The 14,953-nt window shown below is 29.9% G+C and overlaps 2 protein-coding genes across 2 annotated transcripts; both read right to left on the reverse strand.

Annotated features, from left to right (window-relative positions):
• Window positions 1–3,012: 3,012 nt before the first annotated feature.
• LOC107957885 (transcription factor MYB36) lies at window positions 3,013–4,635 on the reverse strand (the record flags this gene model as incomplete). The annotated part of the gene is made up of 3 exons (XM_016893503.2): window positions 3,013–4,080; window positions 4,173–4,302; window positions 4,473–4,635. Coding segments are annotated over 3 exons (1,098 nt in total), but the record flags the coding sequence as incomplete, so codon positions are not given.
• Window positions 4,636–10,758: 6,123 nt separating this feature from the next.
• Window positions 10,759–14,191, reverse strand: LOC107957884 (branched-chain-amino-acid aminotransferase 2, chloroplastic). Its single transcript, XM_016893502.2, has 10 exons — window positions 13,871–14,191; window positions 13,170–13,237; window positions 12,678–12,849; window positions 12,166–12,342; window positions 11,913–12,044; window positions 11,737–11,835; window positions 11,511–11,627; window positions 11,318–11,413; window positions 11,132–11,244; window positions 10,759–11,057 (listed from the first exon to the last, which is right to left on the reverse strand). Exons 1-10 carry the CDS (start codon window positions 13,937–13,939, stop codon window positions 10,943–10,945), a joined length of 1,158 nt encoding a protein of 385 aa, XP_016748991.1. The 5' UTR covers window positions 13,940–14,191; the 3' UTR covers window positions 10,759–10,942.
• Between the last annotated feature and the right edge of the window lie 762 nt (window positions 14,192–14,953).

Raw genomic sequence — 14,953 nt, forward strand, 5'->3', positions numbered from 1 at the left:
TGTTTCAAGTTTAAATTTTATCATACTAATATTTTATATAAAAAAAAAGATAAACACACCTTCATCTTAATATTTGCTATTTTGTAAAAATAATGAAGTTTTAATTATTTTTTTTCAACTAAATTAATGTTCTATTAACAATAAAATTAATCGAAAATTTAAACAATAATACAGTATAGATATTTATAGTATAACTTTTAGTTTTGAATAAAATATATATTTTGGTTTTTTAGTTACTACTATTTGGTACACTTGAGTAAAAATTGATAAAAAATTTGATTGAAACAAGACTTAAATTATTTAATTCCGACTTAAAATGTGATGGCAAATTTAACTAGTACAATCTGTAGCGTTATGATATCGATAATAATATTTTTAATTTTTCAGTTAAGACATACCTACGTTAATTCAACTATATGTCCATGGAATTTTATTTTATTTTAAAAAAAAAAATCTAAAACTTTGGAAACTTGAGAGAGGGAAAAGAGCTAAAGGATTAGTGAAAAGGAGCATGTGAAGGAAATATATCACATTGCTAATATATTGTGATGACAGCATTGATTAAGTAGTAATTAGGGTTTTAAAGTTGGCTTAGGTGAGGACGGGACCAAACGTTTAAAAGAAGAAGAACAGGTAGGGTTTCTGGGAAATTGTCAACCCATTTTAACAGATATTATGACCATGCCTTACCAAACAATAGAAAAGTTTGTCAACAAAATACACACTTAATCATTTTTCTTATTCTCATCCAACTGTAATCAACACAAGGATTTTGACTTTGGACATAATCTCAAGAAGCTGCAATTCTTCTGATTTCGAATGTGATGCATTGAAAAGAGGAATATATCCACAAAATTTTGACACCCTAGTCTTAGCCTATATATATATATTATTAATTGCTAACTTTAATCAATTTCATGAAAATTAGAAGCATGAGCTGTGACAGAAAAATGAGCTACAAAGGTACGTTAAGGAATATGGGATTTTAAAATTAACCCCCCATTGCCTGTGAGCAAATGCCACCCAGTAATCAGATGGAACTGTTAGCAACCATTCAAATGATTAGAGCTAGTTAGGTGAAAACAACGTCAGCCTCATCAATTATAGACACCAATTAACGTCTAACAGATTAAGGGTGTCTTTAGTAATTAAATTTTTCATGGATCCTGCACTTTCAAAATTCGATATTTATACCTTTTCAAATTTCATTTTTGAGTTAAATCATAATCATCTTTTCACTTTTTATTTATTTATTTACAATATATATTTAAATTTATAAATTGTTATATTTATATGTAATCTTAAAATCATCAAATTAAAATTTAAAATTTATATTTCATATACCAATGAGAAGTTACCATAATTTTTATATGTTTTTATTAATCTAAGTGAGTATATTTCATATATCAAATAATATTAATGATTTTAAATATCATTTAAATTAATTTATTTTTATTTTAGAATATAATGTTTAAAATGTGTATTTTAATTTTGCAAAACATTTTTTTTATAATAATACTGAAGATTTAAATCTTAAACCAAAATTCTTAAATGCGATAAATATCAAATTTATATATTAATTTTATTTCAATGAACTTTAATTTGGTATAATTATATACATGAAACTTGAATTGTGGTTTATATGTATAGATGAAATTTTAGTTTTGATTCAATTGCAAACATTTAAATAAATGAATACATATATTTATTTTTATATTAAATTAATATAATAGTTTATGTATACAGTATATCTATGTAAACTTAAATCAAATTAAAATTTTATATATAAAATTATAAAAAGTCAAAATTCATATATGATATCCCACGTCAAATCAAAATTTATATATAATTTTATATTTTTATTTCATTTTTCAAAAGCTGCTAAATTAAGTGGAGGGTAGTTTTTTTTTTTTTAAGTAACTGTAAGAGTAGCTTTAGCTCTCATTTTCCTTAATTTCCACTCTCTCACATATCAAGACATTCTTCAAATTAATATGTGCGATAAAACCCTAAGTTTGAACTTGTTCAGTCACCCATTCCCCCCACCTCTATATTTTGAACAGAAAGCTCGAAGTACACCCATAACAGGGGCCTTGTGTTTTCAGCTACTCGAAGTGAAAGATTTTCTTATAGGAATGTTACTTTGTCAGAAAGAGATATACATAGATGGGAAGCTCAAGCTTCGGTTATATACTTATTTTATATGTAGGGTGGCAGAAGCTGGATATATAGTAATCTGAAACTCCAATATCTACATATATCAAACAAGAGGATGCTGCTACCACATTTGTCTAGCTAGCTGTACGCATGAGTATAATTGATAGTTGTCAGGGATATTGTCAGTTTTCACACGTGCTGATGGGACGGGAGTAAACTATTTGGACCCTGAATATCGAGCAGCACTGATGTTTTCAGTCGCCATTGTGATTCAAGTGGATGCATGATAAGTAGCTAATGTACTTACAACTAGGATGTATGCTCGAAAGAAGTAAGCCTTGTCGCAGCTGCTAATTTCAGTTGTTTCTATATCTGCATGTATCAGTTCCCTGAACAGAAACTTATCATTACTTGGCTGCAGGCACCTTAAATATTTCTACAAACTATATATAGCAAACAAATAAAGCATTACACGCTTGGTTGAATATTGATGAATTACATGTAATAGGAGATTGACGGACAAGCTAGCATAAAATGTTGATGATTAGAAAAGGAAGTGTTCTTTAAGAACATTGATGAATAATTAAAGAAGGGTAGCATGTGCTTTAGCCTTTGAAGATTTTGTTTATGTTTGCTGGCATGCAAATAGTTCTAGCCAGTAGCCCGCCAATCCATAGATAAGATTCTATCACCAAAAGGCTAGAAGATAGTTAGATAGATACAACGGATTTTATTTTTAAGGAATCTATAGCATGCTGGCTGCGGCTTGTTTGAACATCCCAAAGGAACATTCGTGACATGTAATAAAAAGAACATGGATATAGAATGTAAGAAAATGCATACCATTTCATCAGTTAATCATCTGAGATACGTTGATCTATATTTGTCCACAGTTGGCAAAAAAAAAAAACACTAGACATTGAAGCTTCACAATTCCCTAGTTCAACAATCAGCAAAGAGAATGAATATTATGGAAAGCGCAGTATAAAACACAAGATAAATTACAGTCACTATTGATTGATTAAGCATGAACAAAGAAAGCAAGCATGTAATTCAACGAGATTATTATTAGGGTTTTTGGTCTATGATTCCAATTTCCAACACCACCATTTCCTATGCTATTGCGCTCCTCCTGGGTACCTCATCTCACTAAAACCATATTCTTGAAGCATTCCTTGTTGCATGACTCCATATTCCGAAGCACAAGGAGGGCCAACCAGAGAGCTTGTGTCACCCCAGCCAATGCTTTCACAAGGATTCACACCTCTATTATCGACCATGTCTTCCCCATATAAGAACTCCATTCCATCTAATCTCTGTGGGTTGTTGCTATATCCCATTTCCTGGAGCTCTGATGAAAAAGTAGTGCTTTGTCCTTGCAGCATGGGCAGATTTCCTCCATCTATGGCGAACTGAGAGTTCACAAACTGAGAACCAATGTTATTGCTTAAGCTCAAGGCATCCATGGGAGAAGAAGAAGAAGAAGAGGGCACATAGACAGTCTGCTCGTAAAGATCCTGATCAGTGGTGGATAAATCATTAGGAAACTGATGAAGAGTTGTCCCATCATTAACCACATGATCATCCTCAGAAAATCTTCCCCCAAGCTTGATTAGTAATCTTCTCATCGAGGCTTGGCTGTCAATGCGATGTTCTTGACTTGAGTGCGGTATGGGAGCCGCCGCCGCAGCCAGCACAGGCAGCTCTGGCCAGTAAGGGATTTGATTGATGTTATCTGCAGGAACCATGGAATCCCCCACACTAGATGATGATCTCTTCATATCTTGCTTTAGGCTGTTGCCTCTTCGAGACTGATGCTCTTTGCGTTGCTTGCCCAGAAGCTTCTTCTTAAGCCTTGTGTTCCAATAGTTCTTTATATCGTTATCAGTCCTCCCCGGTAATTGTGCAGCAATAATAGACCACCTGTTAACACGACCATGCAAGTTTTGTTTCAAATGAATCGAAAAATATAGGGTTTGTTGACTTTATGAATGATTTTTAGAACCAAAAGGTACCTGCTCCCAATACTGATATAGAGGCTGCAAATAATTTTATCTTCTTCTTCGGAGAATCCTCCATGCTTAATATTTGGGCGGAGATAGTTTAACCATCTGAGGCGGCAGCTCTTCCCACATCTCTTAAGGCCTAAGATACAGGGAAAAAAAAACCCAACCCTTTAGAAATCTCATCAGAGACCACAAAACTCAAAATTAATTTACTGATAATCAGTACTATTTCTGCTTGAAATAAGGAACAATAAAACCAAGCAGAGCTGACTGATTGATTGATTGATTGATTTTAGGTTTAAAAATTACCAATTTTGTGAGGCAAAGCGATCCAGTTTCCGCCAGTGCCATGCTGCTCGATGTATGCCTTGAGCTTGGTGTCTTCTTCAGGTGACCATGGGCCTTTCTTGACGTTAGCTTTGTCACAGCAAGGAGCTCTCCCATGCTTTTTTTTTTTTTCTCTCTTAGTATTCCTTTTTTAACTTTTCTCTCTCTTTCCACTGAAGCAAGAATTATAGGAGAGAGGAAGGGATTAATAAAGCTGGAAAAGGATAAACATGTTTCTGAGAAGATCCATTTATATATATTTATATAGGTTTTCCTTTTTTTAAGAAAGAAATAAAAAGGTATGGCATAAAGAAAGACTTTGGTATAAAAAAATTATAGAAAATAAAAATGCCAGAACAGGAGAATAGGGTTTTTTCTACTTGTCTGCCTTAGTCTAGAATGATACCAAGTAATCAATATTTAATTTTATACATAAAAAAGGCTGCTGTTTCTTTTTTTTCTTCCTTAACCTATTATGTTCTTCAAATTAACTTCAAAATCGAATGTAAGTGTCATATGTTAATATTTGTAATTTATATACATATGTGAAACGTCAAATTTATATTTGTATTTTTGTAAGAGTATATATATTGGCATTGAATAGTGGAACGTTACGTTTACCTGCATTATCACATTATTATTAATAAGTGCACATAGAGGTATGACTTATATATATATATTTGTACTATTTACTGCAGAACCTTAGGATTAATTATTTATTATCATTCTTGTTGCATATTGTATTTGCTATTGTTTACATTCTGAAATCATAATATATATATAATGCTGATAAATTTCTTTTCTTAAAAAGAAATGGTAGCAAGGAAAGAGATAGTGTCATTAATTTATATATGAGAGGGGTTTCATAAGAAATTGCTGCATCACTTTCCATGGATTTGCTCATCACTATTATAACATCAGTATATTTAATTTGTGTAACAATCAGATTTATAATGGTCAATTATATTTGTGAAAATAAAAAATCATAGAGAGGAATTGTAGGCTGAAATAAAAAGTTGAAATTGTGAAAACAAAAGTCAAATCCATTGATTGGAATCTGATGCTGGGTGTGCATGTAATTTGAATGACCACATAATCCATATACAAGTACTGCAAGCTGCAGCGAGACAAGTAGCACAAAATCTAGAAAAATGTGGATATATATTGAAACAAATGAAGGAAGTTTCTTCCTTTTCTTAGTAGGTCACCAAATTTATTTAGTGACATGCATGCAGTGTATTTAGCAACATTCAGAACTAGGCTGCAAGCCTCCACATATACTTGGTGAAGGCAACACCTGATCAACAAGAGAGGGCTTTTCAAATCATGTGTTATGTGACTGCGCATACCTCCTTATTTCAAAGAGAATTGGTCAATCTTTCCCACATAAAATCTTAAGAAATATTAAATTATAAAAAATTATATAATAAATATATTTATACAATATTAAATAAAGTTTTAATTAAAATAATTAATTTATTAAATATTATTGTGTTTTGGGTTCGAATCCTATTAAATATTTTTTAAATTTTACATAATATAAAATGACAAATATCTTTATAGCAATGCATTTATTTTATAAATGAAAAAAACCTTTGTAATTGCTAAATTAAATTAAAATATAATTGATGGGTTACATATATCCCATAGGAGATCATTAAACTTCATTTATCGATTACTATTTATTAAACTTCATGATTCCAATTTCTTCCCTTCTTTTGAGCTTAATTAGCTACCATCACATCTTAAGCTATATATACTCGTGAGTTATTAACAATTAAATTTTCACTTAAAAAATACATATATATGAAACGACAACAATAATGATAGGGTGAAGATTGGAAGTGGCGGGCAAGAGTCCAAGCGTCAACATCACACCTTGCTTGACCTTGTGAATTGTTGGGTGTCCATATTATATAGTTTAGTTTTTCTTTTTGGTGGGTACATGTATAGTTTTGTTAGTGCAAGACAGATATGCTATTAATGTAGTGGTGCAGCCATATTTGAAGGCAGCCAAACCGTTTATCATATCCAGCCCCAACCATCTTACCTTTAACCTTTAATTTCCATGCCAAAAACCCTGCCCTATCTACATATTTTATTCAGTAAAAGCACAAAGGGAAAATCCTACTTTCTTTCATACACTTTCCACCTTCCAATCCTTTCTCTATCCATTGAATAGCAAAAAATCTGTATATATTTACTTCAATGAAAAATCAAAAAGATGTTAGAAAATTACAAATCCCAATGCGTTTTGACCTTCCTACCCCCCCTCCCCAATAATAATAATAAATAAAAGAAGGAAAAAGGTAAAGAATAAACTATGTATTACCAAGTAACACATATGGAAGAAGAAAGGAAAAAAGAGGTGTGATTTCAAAAAGAAATGTGCAGATGGAGAAGGTCAATTTAGTAGGTCACCATTAACCTTGTTTTTTCTTGCAACATAATTTCCAAGCTTCAATATTGGACCTACACCTTGCAAAAGTCAATCTTCCCTTTTGACAATCTTGTTCTTTAGTACAGCTCAAGACAACTTCCTTCTCCAGGTTCTATTCTCTTTTCCCCTTGTTTTGACAGCCATACAAACATGTAAAAGAAAAAACCAAACTTATCTTATTAAAATATGGTTTTCCCAACAGAACCAACACAAGCTGTTCTACATTTTCTGTTCATTGATTTTCTTTCCTCCCCTTTTTCATGTCAAAAAATGAGTACGTACCTGTATTTGATACATTAGCCTTTTCTATGAAGGGTATATGGTGACGAAGACATGAAGAAGCAATAAACCTAACTGCTGGACAAACAGCGAAATAGTAATAAAATAGAGTGAAATGAAGGAGCACAGACCAAGCTAAAATTGTGGCTTCTAATCAATGAAAGTGTATATAAAAGTTTAGTCCAAAATTTGTACACGTAGAATATTACATGTAATAATAATTCATCACTAGTCCATTTTACACAGCTGTAATTTCCTCATTCAATCTTCATTTAGTGACTTACTAGGGGCATATACATGCATCACAGGACTTTTTTCATCATAAACTATATTTGTTCTGTATTTGTAGTGACTAATATACATTAGGATACCCTCCCACATTTTAAGTCCAAGACTTTAGTCAAGTATTAAACTCTAAAATTGTATAATCTATACGTTTAATGAATTTCTAAATTATTTTTTATTGAATTAAATATATTAGTTAGAAAAATGGTTTTGGGTAAACATATAATAGGTAATAGGAAGTACCTAACATTTTATGTGGTATATAACATATATTATATATTATTTTTGTATCCTTCAATGATTTTAATAGTTTTTTTCTAATAAAGAGGTGTGATGTAATGGTTGCTCATTTCATCTTTTAATCATATGTTGGGAGTTTCATTCTCATTTATAAAAATGGATTTTATTTTATAATAAGATAAATAGATTAATCACTATTACCGGCAATGAATACTTTGATTTTGACAACAAAAAATAACTTTTTATATAATTTTAATCCATTTTAAAATGACTTTATCATCTTGATGTAATTCTAGTAATCTTTTATGATAAGCTTTGACATAAATTTGAAAATTTTGATAACTTTGGTTTCTATTTTTATTTTTAAATTAAAAACCATTTAATATGATTCATTTCTCATTTGTTGTAAGAGAAGCCAATGGATGGACTGCTCGATGCTCAAGGATGGGTTGTTCCCTATTGGATTGGATTTCATAATTTCCCCATTAAGTGAAACTCTTATGTAAGAACTGTCCCTATGCTTTTATCTGTTTTCAATTAATAAAATAAAAATAACCTTTCATTTCATCTATAACCTTCGAAATTGATAAGCCTATTAAAAAGAGATAACACAACTAAAATAGCTTCAGCATATTCACACTATAATCTTTATTTTTCTATTCTGATTTTTAATTATTACGTATGGAAATAAAAATCTTAGCGAAATAAATCTTAAAATTGGATATAAATTTTTATCTAATATATAGTTTTATACGTAATATTTTGATTTAATCTAATTTTTAAAAATTATTGACATAATTGTTGATGTAGCACCATTCTATGTTTATATATCGTATAAAAAATAATTATATTTATCAAATATAAAAATAAATTGATATGTTTATTTCTTTAAATGTGTATAATTGACTTAAAAATAAAATTTCATGTGTATAATTACACCAAATATAATTTAATATATTAAATTACACATTAAATCATAATTCATATATAATTATGAGATTTATCCAATAAGGCAATAATCCAATACTCATTTATAAAATCTAACCCAATTTTCTAAAATCTTATACTTAAAAAAATATTAAAAATTAATGCAGGTTTAAACAAGGGCAGTGTTTAGAAAGTTACATATAATTGATTTTAGGCGTAATTATTTTGTTTTGTTTTTGGTGAATGAAGAAGCTACATACAATTAGCCATGAAGACTCTTATGTTGAATACCAACACTCTCTTGTAGGGCTTTCAAAGCAATCGATTTGGGGGGGGGGGGGAACTCATGGATTCTCATGCCAATAGGATCCTATTGTATAATTAAAAACAATTATATGCAAGAACAATCCTATTGGCCTGAGAATCCAAGAGTGACATGTTTAGGTAATCATGATAATTAATAGGTTCCATTGAAGTGGGTGTAATTGAAGCACCCTAATTACACTTTCTAATTCTTAGGGGAGGGTAAAAATTTAAATGATTACACGGGTAATTATACCCAAATTTAATTTTAGAAATTATTTTTATATAATTTATAAAAATTATATTATAATCATGAACATGTATGAGCATTTGAGATGGTTATAACAAAAAATTTCTTATATTATAAGTACTAAAAAATTATATTATAAAAATAATTTGTGTATTTTATAAAGTTATAAAAAAGTATATTATTTAAATCATAATTTTTTTTAAAGTTATGGCCAAAAAATTTATTATAAAAAATAATTTACATGTTATAAAAGTATATATAAAAAGTTATAGACAAGAAGTATGAATATAACTTATTTATGTGTCCATGCTATATATTATTAAAATAATAAACTTATTCATTAAAAAATGTCATAGTATTTTTCTTATCAAGCTTCTTTTTTAAAAAATAACTTTATGAAGTTATGACAAAAAAAATTATATTATTTATAAAAAGTGTTATGAAAGTTTTCAACAAATTTATAATTTTTTTTATAAAACTTATATATTATATATATTTTATTATTTTTTACTTAATTTAAGCTTTATAAAAATGATATATTTAACCTATCATAAGACTTTCTGCAAATTAAGTTTATATAAAATTTTAAAATTAAAGTTATATGTTAGTTAGACTGTGAACCCAAATATTATGAGATTGATGTTAGTTATGCAAATAGAAAATATTTTCCAACATTATATTGTGGGGTATGATACTATTTGATAGAAGCACTATAAATAGCTCACAAACTCTTTAATATAAGATATTCAAGGCTTCAAAATTTGGTTGAGAAGATATTTATTATTTTAAAAAGATATTTCTCATATTAACATCACATTAATATAGCATTAAAAAAAGGCTGGATCATACTAATATGTTACATATTTCATAAATTCAATTATAGGTGGAATTTAGATGATCCACACTTCAAATAACTTCGAATAATACATGAAAAAAAAATTTGATAATTTTGATATTGCATATTTAAATTCAGATGATAATAAAGAGCATATATTCAAAATATTAAAGAGAGAATAGCCCAACAAAAATGCAATAAAACAATTAGATAATATTCTATATGATATTTGTTTTTCTCGCTATATTTATTAATAATTGTATTATCAACTACTTTTTTATATTGACATAATACAAATGACGATTTGATTTTAATTTTTGTTACTTGTTTAGAAATTATTTTTTTTATCATACTAATTTTTTTTTTTAAATATAACTTACATAACTGTATAACTACAATTTGTACTACCAAATATAAAATAGGAAATTATGATATAATTACACTTTATTAACCAATTATAATTTTTAATAATTACAACATATAATTACACTTTTATTCTCTATCCAAACAGACTTTTTAAAGGATAGGTTTAAATAAAAGATTAAATGGGTGGATAATATAATAAGGAAGATGTTGTTTGAGCCCAACTCATAGAAATTGTTACTGTATGTGGCAAGATCAGCCTACTGGAAAAGGCCCAAGCACATCCCTGAGCTTCATTGGGGTTTATCAAGTTATTAAGGTAAATATCTAGAAAGATTAGATAGTATTAATCCATCAAATAGATGCTATTATTATATTTTCCATTTTATTCATATGTAAATTACTAAGTACATATTTGAAATCCAAACCAGATTTTGAATAACCAGTTTTCTCAGTGCCAGTTTAAAAAAAGACCAAACTCCTATCCCCGTTCATATATAATACAAGAAGTTATATAAGCCTTGGAGTGCTTAATGGATCTCCACCGTCCATCCTTTCTTATCCTCAATGCGACCAGTTTGCAGTCCCACCAGAGTTGAGTACAGTTCTTTGCAGATCAAGCTGCCCTCTGTTTTGAATTCAATTCTGCAAATACACACGGTTTAAATAGATTAACAACACCGACTCCCAGCCTTCCTATTTCTAATCCTATCAGTTACCTTCTGTTCCGATGTGTAATGCTACCTACAGGAGCAACTCCAACAGCAGTTCCAGTGCAAAATACTTCATCAGCATCACCCAGGTCATCCACTGGAATTGCCCGTTCTTCAACCTATATAACACATTAGTGATTTAGTTATTGCATTAAATCCTGTCCTTGTCTTATTTGCAGTATTGATAGTCACCTGGTAACCATGATCCCTAGCAATCTCAAGGATGCTTTTTCGAGTTATCCCTTGAAGGATAGTTCCACTTATAGCAGGAGTTGAGATACGATTTCCCTGTAAATGGTCCAACGCGGCTCTTTAGTTATAAGTTTAGCTGACAAAAAAGTGATAATTAACCGGTAATTAGCCTGCAATCAAAATCCAACAATACCTTCACAATAAAAATATTACAAGATGAGACCTCCTCCAGATATTTCCTATTCACGGCATCAAGGTATAGGACATCGGAAAATCCTCTGTCTTTTGCTCTGGATATTGCTTTTAGAACCTGTAACAATGGCATTAAAAAAATTTACTACCTACCCTTCATCTCTTACAACTTAATACAAAATAAAAAATTCAATATTGAAACATTGAAATGTTATTATGTTGCGTACTGGAGCATAGTTCGTGATTGTCTTGACACCTCCTGCTCCTCCAGGAGAAGCCCGAACAAATTCTTCATCAATATATAAGTTCAGAGGCGCAGTACCGTCCTGAATCCAGGGTAATCAGAACATAAACAAGCAGCTTTTATGGAAATCCAAAGCTTCGGAAAAAAATTGAAATCCACCTTGAAATAGTTACGGACAGGAGAAGCATAAACGAGGAATGTATACTCGGGGGCAGGTGCCAAACCTAAAATAGGACCTGTTCCCACAAGAAGAGGCCTAACATACAATGACCCTTTTCCTGGAGGAGGAATCTGCACGTAATCATGGAATCAATTCATGAATTTGTAAAAAGAAAATGAAAATCTAATAATTTTCGGGGAAAACTGTGTTCAGATATGCGAATTCTTTTTTTTTTATTTTATTTAAATTTACCCAACGCTTGTTAGCAAACACAGTTTCTTTCACTGCATCGACAAACTGTTGAATGGAAGGTGAAGGCATGCACAATCTTTCAGCCCCATGCATCATTCGAGTAGCATTTTGGTCTGGACGGAATAGAAGAATCCGTCCATCTTCTGTCCTGTTTGCTTTCGTTCCTTCATATATGCCCTGGATATAGTTTTTAGAGCCGGATTAATTAGATTATTATGAATCTGACATAATGGGAAAACTTGGTAACCTTAAAAAAAAAAATCTTTGTCCAAATCTTTACTCTTTTGACTTTAGATTTGGATTTGTCTCCAATCTTAAGTATTCAGCATGTGAGAAAGGTCCCAAATTAAAGTAATAATAATATAATGGAAAATGTTTGGTAAATGCATCTCCAAGTCAGCAACGGCAAAAATATTTCATAAATTTCTTCAGTTTGGTTGTCAACTCCACGTTTTTCTGTTTTTTGTTACAATGAAATGTTAGGGCGAAATAAGGGGAAATGGAGTGCTTGCCTGGCCATAATTTAAGACTCCTGCGGAAGGGCTTATTTCGATATTGGCGAAGCGACTAAGTCGTCCTTCTTTAAAATTATCGTCTTTGGAACATCTCATAACGTACATGTAATCAGTAGGTGTCAAACCAAATCCAAGTTTATCCCAATCCACATCCGCGTACTCATCGTCACTATTTTCAAATTGGATTTTATTATTTTTTATAAAAAATTAGGAAATGGGATAAAATATTCAGTATAGTCGACGACAATAAGTTAACAATGACCATAATGTTTGAGTATTTTAATAATTTATTCACTTATCCAAAACATTCATGAACACGACTTCCCACGTGTTTTGGGTTTTTTTTTTTTTAATTTATCTCTTTGAAAACCAAAGTTAATAATACAGACAAGCATGCATGCACTTTGTAGCTAAAACCAAACACTGCGACCCGAACATTTGACAAGAACTTGTTAAGCTGAAAATCATATTTTAGCTCAACTTTGTTACCTGTAAGTAGATGGGTGATGGAGAGAATTAGAAGCGGCCCGAGATGTGTAGCCGCGGTAATTTGCAAGCTATATATAGACATGTATAAAAGAAACATATTAGTTGTACTTCTTCAGCCCAAAATCCTATGTTTTCATTATTTAAAAAGCTTACTTAGCTTGGACAAAAACCTGTAATACAGAACATACATTGGAGCTATCTCATTCTTGTCTTTGAGAAGTTACATCTCATGAAAACATAGACCATGTGACTAACATTATATGTTCGAATCATTAGTGAAAACAAGTGGTATTCAGAAACAGTTATGCTTCCGATTGCTGCCCTATTTCAATCACCGGAATATATATGCATGGTACAGTTATTACAGGTCTAAATTAGACAACTTATCATCTGGGATTAATAAGCCAATAATTAAAGCTTTAGGCATATCCTGGGATAATTAATACAAGATCAAACAAAGTAAAAAAAGAAAAAAAAAACAAGAGTTGTTGTAAAACGCTGAGTTTTAAAGCCAGTAAACAGAAAAAGATTAGAATAATTGAAATCCAGCAATGGACAAAGCAGAACAATACCAGATAAATACTCTGAGAATTTTATAAATGAAAGAAACAACTTTTTTGATCATGCAAGCAAAAGCAGTAAGTTAAAAATGTAGAATATATAAGAACAACAGGCAGTCAAAAGGGATATAAGTAACATACCTTGGATGGAAAAGAAGCAGACCGTAAGGATTGAACCAGGCTGCATATGTAAGAACTCCCTTGAACCATGTTTTTTTGGATGAAGAAGGAGGGAAACCCAGTTGGGTTGTTTTAGGAAACTTCAGAGTAGAAGAGGTGAGGGATAAAGATTTGAACGAGAAAAAAAAAACCCAGGGGATTTGATAATCGAGTTGTTCAAGCAAAATGGAGAGAGACGTTTTTGGGAGCTGGAAAAATAAAGGTAGAAAGCGCCAAATCTAAAGTGACCGGCTCTTACACGGAATTCTCTACGCTAATCTGACAAATAAAGGAAAAGGGGAAATTTTGCTAAGCTACGTCTCGGGTTGGACTCAGGATATTATTTTTTAAAATGAAATTAAAATCATGTTTTTTTTAGAATTTATTTATTGAAGCACATGTAAATAAAGATTATTAATTTAAATATTGATGGTAACTATTATAAATAAATATTATTAACTCTTATTTTAGGATATTGTGTTTAAAGGTTTAAGTTCTTAGGTTTAGGTTATAGTTTTAAGGTTTTAGCATTTATTTATAATTAATTATTATTTAATTATGTTTAAATAAAGTTATTAATATTTATTTATAAGTCTTTTACTATTTTTTATTTTAATTAAATGATGAGGTGTCATATTATTATTTATCAACGATACATGAAACTTATGCAATAACTATGCATTGAATAGTCTCTCATAAACATTTATTGATAATCATCTCTCTTTCTCTTATAAAAAAAATATGAAAATGATTTATATACTAATTTCTAATAAAAAATTACTAAAGACTAAAAAAAATAACATTTTTAATTTATTTTAAATTATATGAACTTAAAAAAATTTAAATATTTTATTTATTTTCAAATATAGATGAATTTAATTAAAATTTAAAATAACTATACTTAAACAAAGCACATTAGTACTAAGAATGATAATGAATATGATTGCTGCATTTTTTGAATTATTTGAATGTGTTTGTTAAATGTAAATTATTTGAGTATTATTATTTAAAATTAAATTAAATAAAATATTATTATTTGTTGGATATTCAAATTTATAAAAATTT

Source organism: Gossypium hirsutum, chromosome A05 (assembly GCF_007990345.1).
Source record: "Gossypium hirsutum isolate 1008001.06 chromosome A05, Gossypium_hirsutum_v2.1, whole genome shotgun sequence".
Classification (NCBI taxonomy): Eukaryota; Viridiplantae; Streptophyta; class Magnoliopsida; order Malvales; family Malvaceae; genus Gossypium; species Gossypium hirsutum.